The sequence below is a fragment of the Rhipicephalus microplus genome, chromosome 4 (assembly GCF_043290135.1).
Source record: "Rhipicephalus microplus isolate Deutch F79 chromosome 4, USDA_Rmic, whole genome shotgun sequence".
In the NCBI taxonomy this organism is placed as follows: Eukaryota; Metazoa; Arthropoda; class Arachnida; order Ixodida; family Ixodidae; genus Rhipicephalus; species Rhipicephalus microplus.
The window spans coordinates 172,465,317-172,482,244 of record NC_134703.1 but is presented as its reverse complement, the minus strand read 5'-3'; the positions used below and the strand labels follow the sequence as shown (position 1 = coordinate 172,482,244).

The following is a 16,928-nucleotide window of genomic DNA, read 5'->3' as shown; positions in this document are numbered from 1 at the left end:
TATTGAAGTCCCTTGGAAAATGTTCACTGGCTAGAGCGGCCGGGCACCCTCTCGCCTGAGAAACCGAATTGAGGAGCAACTACCAACAACACGTGTTTCAACTGTAGCAATGGCGCGTTACGGAAGCTGCTCTCCGAAGCCATGCTGTCGTAAACCAGAACAGTTCACTAAACAATGTCTATCAATGTGTGCCGACTAAAGAACGATTTACCGATTCAGTAACAGTTCCTCGAGGCATCCGAGGTTTAGTCAGGCACGAAACTTCTTCAATGCTTCCGGGTGGAGTTAAATAACCAGCCTTTACTCTGTGCGGTCATAATTGCAAGTCTATTACCATGAGATAAAGAGAATTCAAGTTTGTGGTTTATGCAAGGGTGAGTTTTAAATGCGAAGCAATTTTAGAGAACTTTGGAGACTTTGAGCGTATCTATCTATCAGCCGCTTACGTACGGGTGCTCTCGTGGTCACCTTCTTAACTTGGCTTGAACCAAAATGAGCATGGGAGGGTAAGATGATTTGACGAACATGATGCGCTGGTCAAGACATGAATAATGTATGAATCCTGTCGCGTACGTCGTCGAACACGTCTCGCCAGGCAGTGGCTCATACTCACGGGTGGGCATGTGCCGCTGGTATGCGGTTATTTCCCCAAAAACGACGAGAACACACATGCGCAATTTTAATGCGTGAGCGCTAAGCAATACCCGACATAGGTAGCGTCGACACAATGAATTCATAGAATAAATATCATTGTTAAGAAAAACCTGACATAGGGAGCTCGCACCTCCAGACGGATGCAAATAATAGATTTTACGGTCCCAGCAGGAGTCGAATCGAAGCATTCTGCGTGGTAGTGAAGCATTATATCACAGAACTACGCCAGGTGTCCGAACTACTTAACAGATAGGCGCTTATCTTCGTGAAACAATAATAGTGGTTGCAGTGCTGTCTACCCAATTTTTTAAACATTACATATATAGTTCTTTGATACAGCCGTCGTGTCGGGTTAACGTCAATTGTGTTTATGTGCCTTGCACTGAATTTGATTTATGTAGCAGTGTCCAGGACTATCACCTTCACGAGCATCATCGCTTCATATCAGCTTCTGGTATTGCTAATAACAAAGTTTCAGTTGACATCGTTGCGCAACTGGGAACAACTAATTATATGAGCATCTGCAACTCTTCAACACAAGTCTTTGCGTGCAACATTTGTGCCCATATTTAGCGTCATTTAATCACGCGTCACTCAATAAAAAATTGAAACACTGTCACCCTCTCTCCACTTGCTTCGAATAACGTCGATTACCAAGTAACTGGGACCTGCCGAACTTTTTCAGCCCGAACTAAGCCGAAGGATAAAGACGCCATTTGTATATTTGGTTTTTTTTCGGGCATCTGTCCTCTTAACGAGAGCAGTTATGTGGAAGGTTGTCGTAAAACGTTTGTACTCTCAACCTCAGTGGTACAGGGACTATTCGCAGCCAACGGAGTGGTCGGCCGGCGTTGTCTGGTGTTCGAATACACATCCGCAGGCTTCCACCAAATAGCTAAACGTAGAGGGTTACACGCGAAAAGCTTGTTTGACGTGACAGTCTGCAAGGTTTGGCAGCGTATCTTCAAACCACCGTTCGTTCCATGGGAAGGTCCAATGTTCCCGGTGAATCATCGATGCAGTAGCGACCACTGCAGCATTAGCGAATGCGTTCGCTTGGATGCGCTGCTGAATGTCGTCGCTGCGTCTACATTCTTCGTTTATCGCCTACTCAAGCATCTTGCTCAGGCTAACGAGCTTCTCTCAAAGCGCCAAGTAGACAGCAACTAAACGCTTTTGTTGGGGCACCTTACGGTCTTATTCAGTGGCACCGCCATGTTGCTTGTGTCCATTCTATGGGTGTGTTCGTATACTCACCGTAGGCGGTTCAATAGACAGCTAATTGGATGGCGGCCATCTTAAGTCTCGTTCCGATTCTCACGTAGCCGGCAAAATAAACAGCTCCGAGAAGACCGCTTCGTAGACAAATACGATGCAGGCTGCTTTGCTGTCTAAACAAAATGGCGGCTCAGTTAATCGCTAAGATCTCCCCGGAATGGTCGTCTGCAGACACGCAGATGCTTTCCCAGACGCTCAATGTGAGTATCGTTATATTGTTTTTGATTTCAACACGAAATAAGCCAGTAATTAAAACTGTTACGTTTATTTATTTTGGCTTTTTCTTCTCGGCGTGAAGTGGTGCATCATCGCGTTAAAGCCACCCAGAAGTGTTCCCATTATCGGACAGTGTGAGCTCGGTGCTGTCTTCTAAGCAGTCTACGTAGACTGTCTACGTGCTGTCGAAGAATTGAAACACAGCCCATCAACTGTGGCTAGAGGGTGAGGTTCGTGTTGGCTTGTAGTGGCAAGAAATATTAAATTACAAAATTTTACGTGTGTTTCTTTTAGCGAAGTGACCCTCTATGTGTCTTCTAAAATAAATAGGTTACGTTTTCTATCAGGCTACATTTGCCTTACTCAACTTTTATAAATTTTTTCCTCTAAACTATCGACATTGGTATCACGAACGAATGACTTTACTTTTTCCTGTGTAGCACCACCTCATGTTGAATGACATTCGTTGCGTAGAATGACCTTCGAACCACATGACATTAACGCCTACAGTGTGGCAGGGGTATGAGTCAGGTAGAGGCTCTGAATGTTGGTGCACCTGCTTAAGGCGACGTAGACGAGCTTCTGTGGGTGCCGTTCACAATCTCCTCAGCTGTATCGGACCACACAACTCTCTTTAGAAGGTCACGCGTACTCTTTTAGCAATCTTCATTTATTATTACAATGACGACTTAGTTTCTCATGTTAAATATATTACTTCAAACCTAATTCGTTCATTTCAATCCAGTTTTCACAATCTCTAATCTTGTCATCACCTGCAGTGAGTGTCTAACGGTTAGCGTTATCACGGCATATGTAGAAGGCGTATGGATGAACAATAAGCAAGATGCCTAACGTGCCCCATACTCAAACGTTAGTGCCAGTATCGTGTCTCCGAAATCTAAATAAGCAAGGAAGTGCCACCGCCACGCCACTTCTGACAGAACTGTAGCCGTAAATGTAGATCCTACCTTTCTGGCTCACACCCACCCTGGGGGATTGGCCATTGGCCAGCAATCTTGTAACATAGAATATATATATATATATATATATATATATATATATATATATATATATATATATATATATATATATTGTCGCGAGACCAAACGATATACAGGAACTCGAAGTGGGTGACTTTTTAGTGAGCCACAGCAGCCATTCACTTCTTCGCTCTCCTCTTCTACAACTAACACAGCGTGGCATTACCCTCTCCGCAAAGAAAAAAAAGAAGAGGAAGCATCGCATGAATGCCGCGGCTCCAAAAAACAACAAAAGATAGTAAAAAATGTCTGTGTCCATTGAAAAGAAAAGAAAAATAGAAAAAAAGAAGCGAGAAAGAAATGTACAATTGTCTTGAAGGCAAGTGCCACATCACAGTTCTTGACTTGCAGTCAACGCGAATAGTAAATGCTTCATCCTGGAGACGTGTACCACATCCGAGGAACGTGGTCTACGAGAATGGTGCGACGTGTCTGCTGGGACAACTTCGTAGTTAACTTCCCCGATGCGATGAAGAACACGGTAGGGTCCGAAGTACCGACATAACAATTTTTCCGAGCGTCCACGTTGATGTATAGGAGTGAAAACCTAGACTAGGTCACCGGGTTCGTATATTACTGCTGTGTGGTGGATGTTGTACCGTCGAACATCTTGATTTTGCCGCGATAAAATGCGAAAGCGCGCCAGCTGCCTCGCGTCTTTGGTACGCTGAACGAGTACATCTGCGCCCGGGGTAATCATTACCGGCAGAGTTGGTTGCAGCATGGTGTCAAGCATTGTGGTGACGTCGCGGCCGTAAACGAGACGAAAAGGAGCCAACTCGGGGTTTCCTTCAGTGCCGTATTGTAGGAAAATGTTATATACGGGAGGATTTGATTTGAGTGATTGATTGATATGCGGGGTTGAACGTCCCACAACCACCATTTGATTATGAGAGACGCCGTAGTGGAGGGCTCCGGAAATTCCGACCACCGGGAATTCTTTAACGTGCACCCAAATCTGAGCAGATGGCCCTACAGCATTTCCACCTCCATCGGAAATGCAGCCGTCGCAGCCGGGATTTGATCCCGCGACCTGCGGGTCAGCAGGCGAGTACCTGAGCCACTACACCACCACGGCAGGGCACGAAAGGATTTCGTCCCAATTCTTTTGATACTTGGCGACATACATAGAAAGCATATCTGCAATCGTTTTGTTAAGGCGTTCGGTTAACCCGTTATTCTGCGGGTGGTACGCAGTTGCTGTTCTTTGCGCTGTACCGCTCAGCAACAGGATCTCTCGGAGCAACTGTGCCGTAAAGGCAGTACCACAACCTGTAATGAGGTCAGCGGGAGCACCGTGGCAGAGAGCGATGTTCTTGATAAAAAAGTTAGCCACACCAGAAGCAGTTGCTCGCTGGGCGGCTTGTGTTTCACAGTATCTTGTCAAGTAGTCGGTGGCAATCACAATGCAGCGGTTACCAGCCATAGACTTCGGAAATTGGCCGAGTAAATCCATACCGACCTTTTCAAAAGGTGCGTGAGGGGGCCGCAAAGGCTGAAGCAGACTGGCCAGTTTCGTCGTTAGATTTTTGCGGCCCTGGCAGGCTGTGCATGTCTTGACATACTGCCGGGTGGTTTTCGTAAGTTTCCCCCAGTAGTAATTGTCCTTGATCAGCGCCAGAGTACGGGCGAAGCCAAGATGCCCTGACGATGGCTCGTCATGACAAGCACGCAAAATATCATCCCGGAGAGCAGCAGGAACGACGAGCAGGTAAACAGTTTTCGTTGAATTAAAGTTGCGCTTGTATAGGATGTTTTAGCGTAAACAGAAAGATGACAAATCACGCGAAAACTGACGTGGCGGTTGTGGGCGACGTCCCTCAGGTATTCCATCTGTGGTTGTAGTTTCGAGTCTTCGCCTTGCTGCTCAGCCACGTGTAATGATGCGAGAATAGCAAGGCAGCTGAAGGCTTCATCCTTGTCTTCTGCAGCGATCTCGACGGGTGCGCGGGAAAGACAGTCAGCGTCGGTGTGTTTCTGGCCAGACTTGTGAACCATCGTTATATCGAATTCTTGTAACCGAAGGCTTTAGCTTGCGAGACGGCCCGAAGGATCTTTCAGATACGCTAGTCAGCAGAGAGAGATTGGTGGCCACTGACTATTCGGAAGGAGCGTTCGTTCAAGTAGGGCCTGAATTTCGTAATGGCTCATAAAACCACCAGACCTTCTTTTTCAGTCGTCGAGTAGTTCTTCTCCGCAGATGACAACGTGCGGCTAGCGTAGGAGATGACGCGTTCCAAGCAATCTTGATATTGCACGAGAATAGCTCCAAGGCCAAGTTTACTCGCGTCAGTGCGTACTCCTGTGTCTGCTTCGGTGTCGAAGTGACCAAGGATGGGCGGCGTTTGTAAGCGTTGTTGAAGGTCGCGGAACGCGTCGGATTGTTTGAGATCCCAGATGAAGGTGACGTCGTCCTTGACGAGTTGTTGTAGAGGGTAAGTGATTTTCGAAAAAATTGGTACGAAGCGGTGGTAATAAACACAAAGGCCCAGAAAGCGGCGTACATCATGCTTTGTTCTCGGTATCGGGAACAAAGCAACTGCCATAGCCTTCTCAGGGTCGGGGCGAACACCACTTCTGCTGACAATGTGGCAAAAATTTGAGTTTGTCGTATTCAAAATAACACTTTCCTGGTTTCAGAGAGAGGCCGGCAGTGCGAATAGCCAGAAAAACCGCCTCAAGCCGCTCAATGTGCTGTTCAGAAGTCGTAGAAAAACGACTACGTCGTGTAAATACACTAAACAAGAGTGCCACTTCAGGCCACGTAAAACTGTGTCCATCATTCGTTGGAATGTGGATGGAGTGGAGCACAGGCCAAAAAGGAGAACTTTAAATTTATACAGACCATCAGGTGTAATAAATGCTGTTTTTCTCGGTCTCGTTCTTCTACTTCAATCAGCCAATATCCGCCATGGAGATCCACGGAAGAGAAGTAAGGGGCGTGTCGCAGGCGATCCAAAGAGTCACCAATGCAAGGAAAAGGATATACGTCTTTTTTGTTATCTTGTTCAGTTTACGGTAGTCGACGCAGAATCGTAGTGAACCATCTTTCTTTTTAATCAGAACAACTGGTGACGCCCAAGGACTAGTCGATGGTTGAATTACGTTGTCGTCGAGCATTTGTTTTACTTGATGACGGATAGCATCTTGCTCCTTCTGCGACACGCGGTAAGCATGTTGGCGCACGGGTTAGACGTTGCGCTTAGTGATAATCCTGTGCTTCATTAGAGGGGTCGGCCGGACTTTCGATGTAGTGGCAAAACAGTCACTAAAGGATGAGAGGAGACTGAAGAGCCTTGCCCTCTTGGGTTTTTCTAACTGGCGATTGACGTTGAGGCGACTAGTCACGTCAGTATTGCAGCTGTTCTCAGTCGAGATCGTCGTAATCAAAGGGAAGGCATCCAGATCATCCAATCCATCCAAGTAAGCTATGGTTGTGCGCTTCGCAAAATGCCTGTATTCGCCACTGAAGTTCGTAACGAAAAGCGTAGTCTGGCCATTTCGGAGTAAAACGAGACTTCGAGCAATGGCGACTTCCCGATCAGCAATAACGTCAGGTTACGTTCGACGATGCCGGTAATTGACTGCTCCCGTGAACACACAACAAGCACGAAGATACTACTGCGAGGTGGCAACGTGACGCAATCACCAACTACGTGTAAGACGACGCCACGCTGTTCGTTCTTGATGTCGGAATCTGGAGAAACGCAGCTAGCAAAACTGACGAACAAATCACGCAGAATAAATATCGCTCCATACTCTTGCAGAAAATTGATGCCCAAAATGACCGGTCGAGAACAATTGGGCAGTACAAAGAATGACCCTTCGAAAACCGACGCACAAATCTCAAGCCTGGTGGTGCACCTTCCTATAATCGATACGAGGTGTCCTCAAGGGGGGATTAGTTGAGGGCCGTCCGACGTGGTCAGCACCTTGTGTAGACGGGTGGGCAATGAAGCACTCATCACCGAGTAATCGGCTCCCGTGTCGACAAGCGCAGTCACGGGATAACAGTCGACGGAAACAGTAATGGCCGCGGACGTTCTGTTGGTGGTTTCAGAAGGGGCTTTAACGGTACGTTGTAAGGCAGTGGCGGAGGGTGTTTGTCGGTTCACGTGACAGCGACCTCACCTTCGGACGTCGCCGTTCTCAGTTTCCCCGGCGTGGGCTTGCGCCACTGTCACCAGGAGACCCAAAGGCGGGTCGGAACGGTGCGTTAATGCGGACGGACCGGGTGATGGTGACCGTGACTGTTATCGCGGCGGGACAGGAGCGGGATGGCTACCTTGCAAGTAATCCGCAATTTCTTGCGGGCGCTCACCATAGCGTGGACAACGAGCATGTGGGTGGAATCCGCGTAGGCCTATTGGTCGGTAGTAACAGTCGCGGTACATGTGTCCAACTTCGCCACTATGGTAGCACAAAGGACGATTGTCCGGTCCACGCCAGACGGTGGACTTCCGCGTGCCAGGACAAAATCGGGCATCCGCGTAGGAAAGCGTGGGAGGTTCGACTTGCGATAGTGGTGAGGAATGAACGAACTGCCTGATTTCGTTACGAATGACGTCCGTAAGAGAAGCGCTACTGGGAGGGGACGCTGCATAATATCTCCGAAGTTCTTCGCGTACAAGCTGCCGTATGAGTTCGGTGAGGACCTCCTTGTTATAAACTCCTGGTACAAGCGAGCACGCAGCGGACATTGCCGTCTGACGCTCATACTGCGACAATCGCTGCTGAAGCATGTGCTCCTCAATTATGGTCTCACGCATGAACTCCGACACAGTCGTAGCAGGGTTGCGCACAAGGCCCGCAAAAAGTTGCTCTTTTACGCCTCGCATTAGCAGGCGCATCTTCTTGTCCTCTGGCATGTAGTGGTCAGCACGTCGAAACTATCGCGACATCTCTTCGACAAACATGGCGACGTTCTCGTTCGGCATTTGAAAGCGCGAAGAAAATGCCTGCTCCGCTCTGTCTTTCCGTTCGGGGTTACTGAATGCCTCGTGAAGCTGCCGATGGAATTCCTGCAAACTTGTGAATGAAGTTTCGTGGTTCTCGTACCACACTCTTGCCGCGTCTTAGAGGGAGATGTACACGTTCTTCAACTTACGGCGACTGTCCCAGTCGTTGATGGCATCGACCCGGTTGTAATGGTCAAGCCAGTCTTCGATATCCTCACCTGCATCGCCGTGGAATGGGTTGGGTGTGCGAGGCTTGTTGATGACACAGGGCACGCTAGTGAATGGGTCATGCTTGGTTTGGGTTGCGGACGTGGCCAACATTATGCTCCCGGAACTTGCCAAGGGGCCGTATTGTGGTGGTAGTCCTTGAAGGCGGCGGCTGCTTCGATAGATATAAGCAGACCCTGGTGGACTGGCGATGGTTGCTTCTGGTTCAGGACCAGCAGGCATAAGACGTTGCAGTACAGTACCCAGCACCTCCACCAGTCTTGCGCGAGAGGAAATGATAGACGGGAACTCGAAGTGGACTACTGTTTACTAAGCCACAGCAGCCATCCACTTCGGCGCTCTCCTCTTCTACCAATAACACAACGTATATATATATATATATATATATATATGTGTGTGTGTGTGTGTGTGTGTGTGTGTATGGTGGTGATTTTTGTTTTCAGTTTTCCAAAAGAAAAATACTCTTTTTTTCTAAACTACTCTTTTAAGAAAAAAAATATCAGATGAACTAATCCACACTGAAATAGAAATAAACTTTTGATTGAGAAAAAGGTTTCCCGTATTATAATTTGGTTAACTGACACCCTTTGAAATTGTCATTATCCTGGAAATATATTTGACTATTCATTGAAGTTTTGGATGGCCTTGCATACTTTTTAGCTGATGTGCCCAAGGGTCGGTGCACCTAGCGATAGCAAATTTGAAATTGCAAAATATAATCCAATGCTGCATAACGGCGTTTCCGGAAATATGTTTCTCAACGCTGACTGAGCTTGCTCAGCGTTACGTGCATTCTTCTACTTTCTTTCGACTTTCTTCATGACTTTCTCTTTTGCCCGCTCTCAGCCTTTCTCTAACCTTAACCTTCACTTTACTACTCCTACCTCTCATTACTCTTTTCCACCTCTCGTTGTACTACAATGTACACGCTTAAGCTATGATTTGCCCTTTGACCTCCTTCATTCATTCTCTTTTCGCTCCTTCTGAGCCTCACATCAGTTCTGCCCACACTTCGTCCTCTTTCCCATATCTTTGCTAAGCAATCCTATACAAGGCTCGGGTGTGCCTTACCCTCTCCACTCCACATTTCCTTTCTCTTCACATCACTTTTTCTCGCTCTCCATTCCTGTTCTCAAAATAATATATACAATACCAGACATCACTATAATATTTTAAGACCCATTCAACACACATCCACTGTCAAAAGCGCATCAATTAAACCACACAAGGGTATGGCATGCTTTGCCCTCTACCATACTGCTTTTCTTTCTTATCAAACACACACACACACACACACACACACACACACACACGATGCATTGGTCTCGTGCACTGTTCAATATATGATAACTTCTCTCGAGTTATTTGTTTTTTGGCCAATCTGACAGAATGGGTGTGAGCCACACATTTAGGCCATCCTCATCATCATCATCATCATCATCCACCTTGGAATAAACATCGCGTTTCTTCTTCAACCGAAAAAAGTTATGTTTTCATACATATACGCGCCTATATATCAATATGCTCGTTGTATAGATCATATTATTCTTCATTTAAACTGTTAATGAGCCGTTGTCCTATAACTACAACAGCTGGCGAAAGTAATGTCAGTGAGTTTCAAATGATATTGACTCCAATATATTTCGCCAAACAATAAATAAAGCAGTCATCGGTAAATAATCAATCGATGCACGTTCGGAGCAGTGTGTAGTGCCAGAAAACAAAATACGCGGCTCACTAATTTTGGCCGCCCGCCATGCCTTGTCGAGAAAGACTAGCTTTTCTCTGCCAGTCTTTTCTGGCGAGTTTTTTCTCCTACTGCTTCCATCTGCTCATTTTTTACAGCCAAAGCTTTTATGAGATACCAACTCGGGTAACGCGTGGTGCCATAGTTGTCCTCTGCCACCACTGCCACCAATGATGTCCGTAACCACTCCACAAAAAATAGCAAAAAGCATTTTAGTAGAAAGGACACAGTGGGGCTCCAACCCGGGTCCGCTGCGTTACAGCCTAGTTTTCTACCACTGAGCTACGCTAGTGCTTATGACTTGCTGGCAAACTTGCCTTAGGCAGGCTTGATGCCGAGAAAGAAATCATGTTAATATGAATAATAAAGCGTTGAAGAACAGCAAAAGAATAACCAGGCTTTACAAAATGCCAATAGTGCGACGAGCCGGTTATCTAATGCTCCAACCCGTAACAAATACTTGTTCTTTATCACCTATTAACATGACGTATACCCACTTCAAGCATAATTGACCTTTTCAGAACTTGACGCGTGCCCCCTACGGTGGCTACAAAGCATTATGGGAAACCGAAGCGCCGGCGGAGTGTCGTCTGCTCGTGGACGCGTTGGCGCACCCCGTTTCCCACAGAGCGCAGGCGTATGAACGCATCATTGCGGGAATGTCGCGCGTCATAACTCTTCTTCAATCTGCACTCACATAATAGGCACCACACAGAGCTACATGAAGTCAGGAAACACTGCAGTATTCTTGACCTAATAATGACTTGGGAAATTGCTCACCTACCCACGAAAATGCCGATTGAATTGAAAATTTTTCTCGGCTTTTGCGGCGAGTCCTCTGTGCTTTGTTGATCGTTTTTCCGCGTAGCGAAAGCTTTTGTCATTTGTTTTATTGTCAGTATGACCGTACAAGCTTAATTATTAGAACTTTATCACGGGGACTGTCACTTATGATATGCTTCTGTTGGATACGCTGTGCAAGGCCATGCACTTTGCGAATAATTATATCAACATTCCATCCTTATAAATAAGCTGGAGTCCCACTATGCTGTGCATATTTGAATACTAATTATTTGTTTCAAATGCTGCGTGAGAGAAAGTGTGCACATGGGTTGCTGAGAGTAGTAAAAACCAGCTACCAACATGTCCATAGAGCGGATACTTCGGATGCAGTATTTGCTTTCAAACAGCGTAAAACCTGCTGTCTCTGCGTGGTTCCTGTTTCCACAACCGTTAATTGGAAATGAACTTAAGAATTTCGGACCTGACTGCGAAAAAGGTCATGAATAGTTAACAATTGGAGAAAATATACAACGGAATGAGCGTCAGTGTGCATAATTCACACAATATTTGATTTTACTGTTTAAGCTCCAGCGATTTCTCGTTTCATTACGGTTTATGATTATGCTAATTTAGCAATTTGTCATTTGTATACATCTGCCTCTCCAAGCTGCCCAAAACATACAACCATTCCTATCACCTTTGCCAAAAGGGCCAAAGACAAAACGTCTGAAGAACTCGCCTGCGGCGTACTCAGAAGGTAAAGGTGCGCAGCATGAACATTCGTACGGTGGTAATAAGCACTGAATATCTGGACACAGATGGTTTAAACCAGAAAACGTTGCTCTGGAAGGCTGTTGATGGTCAGATTGGCTTTAAAAGCAATGGTGAAAGCCTTATTCAGTGTGGGAAAGGTATAGACAGCCACAGCAGCGTTTACATAAGCGGACAATGTGAAAAAAGCTGACAGCGAGTGTAGCGTTTGTATCGATTATCATGAAACTACAACTAGCCCTTTTTGCCTCGACACAGGAAAACAAAAACAAGAGAGAGAGAGAGAGAGAGAAAGATGCGCGAAGCAAAAATAAGTGAGGCCTCAGGCCTCTGGGTTTAGGGTCAAAAAAGCAAATACGATTGAGCATAACAATGCAGTACACACCAAAATGAACACTACGTAACAGCGCAAAAAAAAAAATTCGCAGGGTTTCTGTCGTAACTCAGGCGCGTGCAGCTAAGCAGCAAGGATGATGGTCAGGCAGTCAACGAACAGCGTTTATTGTCCGCAGCATGGTTATATACATTGGCATTAGGAGAGGGTGAAGGGAAGGGGAAAGGGAGAATAAAGGCGCACAGGGCCCAAACGAAATGGTGCGCGCGCAGCTGGTTTTGCTGGCGTTACAAACGAAACAAATACAACATTTCCTTCTTAAAAGTGGAACCGTTGTACCGGGTTCCTAACTCTTGTCGATCGCCTCAGCGTTGGCTGATGCGGGACCACCTCAGGCGAGGGATCGTCCGTAGCGACTGGAGGTTCCGTAGCAGCTGGTGGGGAAAACTCACTCCGACCATCCGCGGCCGGCAGCTCTGGGCTTCGCTCTTGCTCATTCCGCCTGGACGTGCGTTGCAACGCAGGAGACGGGACAGGAGTAGTCACGCTCGCAGGTTCAGCTTCAGCGTCCGCGCCTTCAGTCGTCCCCGCAGTTGCAGACTCCGGCGTCCATTCCCGGCGGCGGCGGACTTGGTCGATATGACGCTGCACTAACCCTCTTGGTGTGTCCACTGCTATCATTCTCGCCCCCGACGCAGCTTTTACGCGTCCAGGCGTCCATCTTTTACCGGCACCGTAGTTGCGCACGTAAACGCTGCTTCCTGGCGAGATGGTCCAATCGTCTGCACCCGCCGACCAGTTCTCATCCCTGGGCGGCAGGCAGGTGTCAAGACGGAACCACAGCTGGTAACCGAGAAGCATCTCCGAGGGTGACTTTCCTTCTTTTTGCGGGGTCCTCCTGTAATGGAATAGCAGGCGCATGATGTTATCTTCTAGTGAGCCATCTTGCATTTTCCGCAAGCCATCCTTAAGGGTTCGCACTGCTCTTTCCGCTGCTCCATTCGACTGAGGATGGAAAGGCGCTGTACGCAAGTGCACAATATTGTTTCTTGCTAAAAATGTGGCGAACTCCTGGCTCGTAAATTGTGTGCCATTATCGGACACGATTGTGCGTGGCACTCCGAACCGACAAAACAGACTTCGTAAGCAGCGAATAGTACCCGCTGTGTTCGCATGCATCATAGGTATTGCTTCAATCCACTTAGTGTGAGCATCTACCACCACAAGTATCATTTTGCCGGCTATTGGGCCCGCAAAATCGATGTGGATTCGAGACCACCTCTCGGCCGTTTTCGGCCAACTCACCGGTGGTGCTGCCGCAGGCATTGGCAGGTTTTCTACACAGCTTACACACTGCGCCGACAATTCCTGAATCGTCCCTGTCCATCCCTGGCCACCAAAACAGTGACCGTGCCACCGCTTTCATTGCCGAGAAGCCTTGGTGTGTTTCATGTAGCAGCTGCAACATCCTTTCCTGCGCCTTCCGTGGTATGACGACTCTGTTGCCCCAATAGATTAGCCGGTGAGCCATCGACAGCTCCATTTTGCGATCAAAAAGGGCAGCAAGTCGGGCGCCATTCCACTTGTTGTTTGAGGCCAGCCATGAAAGATGTATTCCGCCACACAGGCTAACAACGAGTCCTTGGCAGTGAGCTCCTGCAACTCGTGCGTCGTCACTATACCTTCGTCCAGGGCCTCCAACGACAGGACGTACTCGGGAGGCTCCCCTTCGGCTACTGGTTCCGCTGCCGCCGGGGCTGGTAGTCTGCTGAGGGCATCTGCTGTCAGGAGTTGTTTCCCCGGAACGTACTGTAGCTTGTACTGGTAGCCTCCTAGGAACAGTGCCCACCGTTGAATGCGCGCGGCGGCCATCGGCGGCGTTTGGCGGTCAGGCTTGAGCAGTCCCAGCAGTGGCTGATGGTCGGTTACCAGGGTGAATTGCCGACCTAGGAGGTAGTCACGAAAACGAGAAACGCCAAAAATCAGTGCCAAGGCTTCTCGCTCCAGCTGAGAGTAGTTTCGCGCCGCTTTTGTTAACGTTCTGGAGCGAAAACCGATTGGTCTGTGCTCATTTCCCACCGAGTGAAACAGAACAGCACCCACGCCATACAGGGAAGCATCACGTTCTAGCTTCAGTTCCCTGTTGGGATCAAAATGAACGAGAAGCTGCGCATTCTTCAAATTTCTTTCGCTTTCTCGAACGCTGACTGCTGCGGTTCCCGCCATTCCCAACGGGCTCGTTTTTCCATGAGCTGATACAAGGGGCTGAGCACAGTCGACATGTTGGGCAGGAAACGTGCGTAGAACGTGAGCATGCCAAGGAACGAGCGCAATTCGCTAACGTTACGCGGGCGCGGGGCTTGCATGATGGCGTCTACGTTCTTTTCAAAGGGGTGGAGGCCTTGCCGATCTATACGATGGCCAAGGTAAGTCACAGAAGGTTGCCGAAGCTTGCATTTGTCAATCCCAAGTTTAACGCCATGCTCTCGGAACCGCTCCAACACTCTCTTAAGCTGCTCTCCGTTATCACTCTTGCCTTCTGACACTAGCACGTCGTCAAGGTAGGCTTGATCACCCGACAGCCCGCCGAGTACTGCATCCATCTTTCTTTGAAAAATGGCCGGTGCGGAAGCTATTCCAAACGGAAGTCTGTTATACCGGAAAAGCCCTCGGTGCGTGTTAATGACGCACAGCCCGCTGGACGCTTCGTCAAGGGGCACTTGATTGTATGCATCTTTTAAATCCAAGATGCTGAAATATTCGCCTCCGTTTAAGCTTGCGAACATGTCCTCTATCACCGGAAGAGGGTAATGCTCCACCTCACATGCCGGGTTAAGGGTAGCCTTAAAGTCACCGCATATCCTCACACTCCCGTCCTTTTTCAAAACGACCACAATAGGTGTAGCCCAGTCTGCATGTTGCACGGGCGATAGAATACCAAGTGACACCAGCCGATCAATTTCACGAGAGACCTTATCGCGGAGGGCGTAAGGAAGAGATCTGGGCTTACAGAATTTCGGTGTCGCTGTCTCCTTGAGTTTTAGGCTGGCTGGTGGACCCTTGATTAGTCCAAGGTCTGCTGAGAAAACATCCTCGAACTCGCCGAGCAGTCGGTTCAGCATAGGGTCGCTTGGCTCGGCGCTTGCTGTAGGGTCCGGCTCAGTCAGGTCTCCAATGGGAACGCCCGTCTTGCTAAGCAAAGCAATGAGGTCGCGGCCACATAGGCTGGGTCCTGCACAGTCAAGCACGATGAGCGGGCAAGGCACAGATACACTTTTATACTTCACTGGGAGTTCGAGTTCCCCCAACACCGGAAGCTGTCCCGAGTAACATGACAGCTTGATTCGTGGTGGTTGTAAGCGCGGCCACTGTGCGTGGTGTCGATCGTACACTTGGCGCGATACGACGCACACTGGGGAACCCGTATCCACTTCCATGGCAAGGTCTACGTTGCCCCATCGAAACGTGCGGCGTATGGGTGGTTCCAAACCGTTTTTTCTTCCCGAAATCAACGTCCAAACGTGTGCGCTATCCAGGTCGTCGTTGCTAGACGCGCTTTCAACTGTCAGTGTCTTTACACTCACTGCCTGCCTTCCCACCTTTGCATCAGTTCGAGCACTGTAGCATTTCTTTACCAAATGACCGCGCCGCCCACAGTGATAGCAGCGTGCGTTAACCCAGCGGTAGGCGTTATCGTCGTGCTTTGTGCTTCCACATCGGCCGCAGTCATGCGACGCGCCTAGTGTGCGATTACCTCGAGAGGGCGAGCGATGATGGGCTTGCATTTTTAGCACAGTCGGCGGCTCTGCACTCATATCTTTTACATCGCTGTCGGTTGCCTCGGCTGCAATGGACATTGATTCAGCCTTCTCGAGGGTTAAATCTTTATGTGCCAGTAACTGCTTGCGCAAGTTAGTTGAGCGTACGCCGCAAACAATCCTATCCCTCAACATCCGGTTCAGCGCACTTCCGAAGTTGCAATTGTCTGCTATGCGCCGTATTTCGACTAGGAATGCGTGCATCGACTCCCCTTCTTGTTGGCAACGGGTGAAAAACTTGTAGCTTTCTGCAATCTCGTGACGCTTGGGATCGTAGTAGTCATTTAATGCTGCGACCGCTTCGGCGTAAGTAAGGGAATTCGGCGTCCGAGGTGCAATTAGCCCCGCTAGCACTTGCACAGTCTGCGTGCTGAGTGCTGCCACCAGAAGTGCTCTCTGCCTTTCGGAGTCAGTAATGGCATTTGCTTCAAAATACGCTTCAGCCCGAACAAGGTATGGTTTCCACTTATCTCTTGTGTCGTCGAACACTGGGAGCTGGAGGCTGGTCATGGTCGCCGGTACTTGTTGCGGCAGGCCGTCGGCTCCAACTTTCACGGCAGCATGGGTGGTTTCCGGGCTCGTCGCCACTGTCGTAACTCAGGCGCGTGCAGCTAAGCAGCAAGGACGATGGTCAGGCAGTCAACGAACAGCGTTTATTGTCCGCAGCATGGTTATATACATTGGCATTAGGAGAGGGTGAAGGGAGGGGGGAAAGGGAGAATAAAGGCGCACAGGGCCCAAACGAAATGGTGCGCGCGCAGCTGGTTTTGCTGGCGTTACAAACGAAACAAATACAACAGTTTCTTAAGTATTTACCCAGAGAGGCGCAACCATCTGCGTCTTTTTGTTCAGTCAATTTATTGGTCCTCCCTCCCCCCTTCTTCGGTGAATGTTTTCTCCAGCTAAAGTGGCTTTGCACCTATTTATAACTGGAGACGATTCAGACTTTCAGCGCTGCACCTGGTTCTGCTCGGCCTGCGTGATTGGTGGGCCGATCAGACGATAACACACAGTGCAAAGTGAGGATGTCGTCTCATAACGTAATCATAGGACCGTCATAACGGCTTTACACAATCTGGTGATCCATGATGTCACGATGAC

At 48.5% G+C, this 16,928-nt stretch overlaps 1 protein-coding gene across 1 annotated transcript; it reads right to left on the bottom strand.

The window, feature by feature from the left end:
• Positions 1-12,159: 12,159 nt before the first annotated feature.
• Positions 12,160-16,466, bottom strand: LOC142814687 (uncharacterized). Its single transcript, XM_075893859.1, has 2 exons — positions 15,020-16,466; positions 12,160-13,955 (listed from the first exon to the last, which is right to left on the bottom strand). The coding sequence occupies exons 1-2, from the start codon at positions 16,335-16,337 to the stop codon at positions 13,525-13,527; spliced, it is 1,749 nt and encodes a 582-aa protein (XP_075749974.1). The 5' UTR covers positions 16,338-16,466; the 3' UTR covers positions 12,160-13,524.
• Positions 16,467-16,928: the final 462 nt, after the last annotated feature.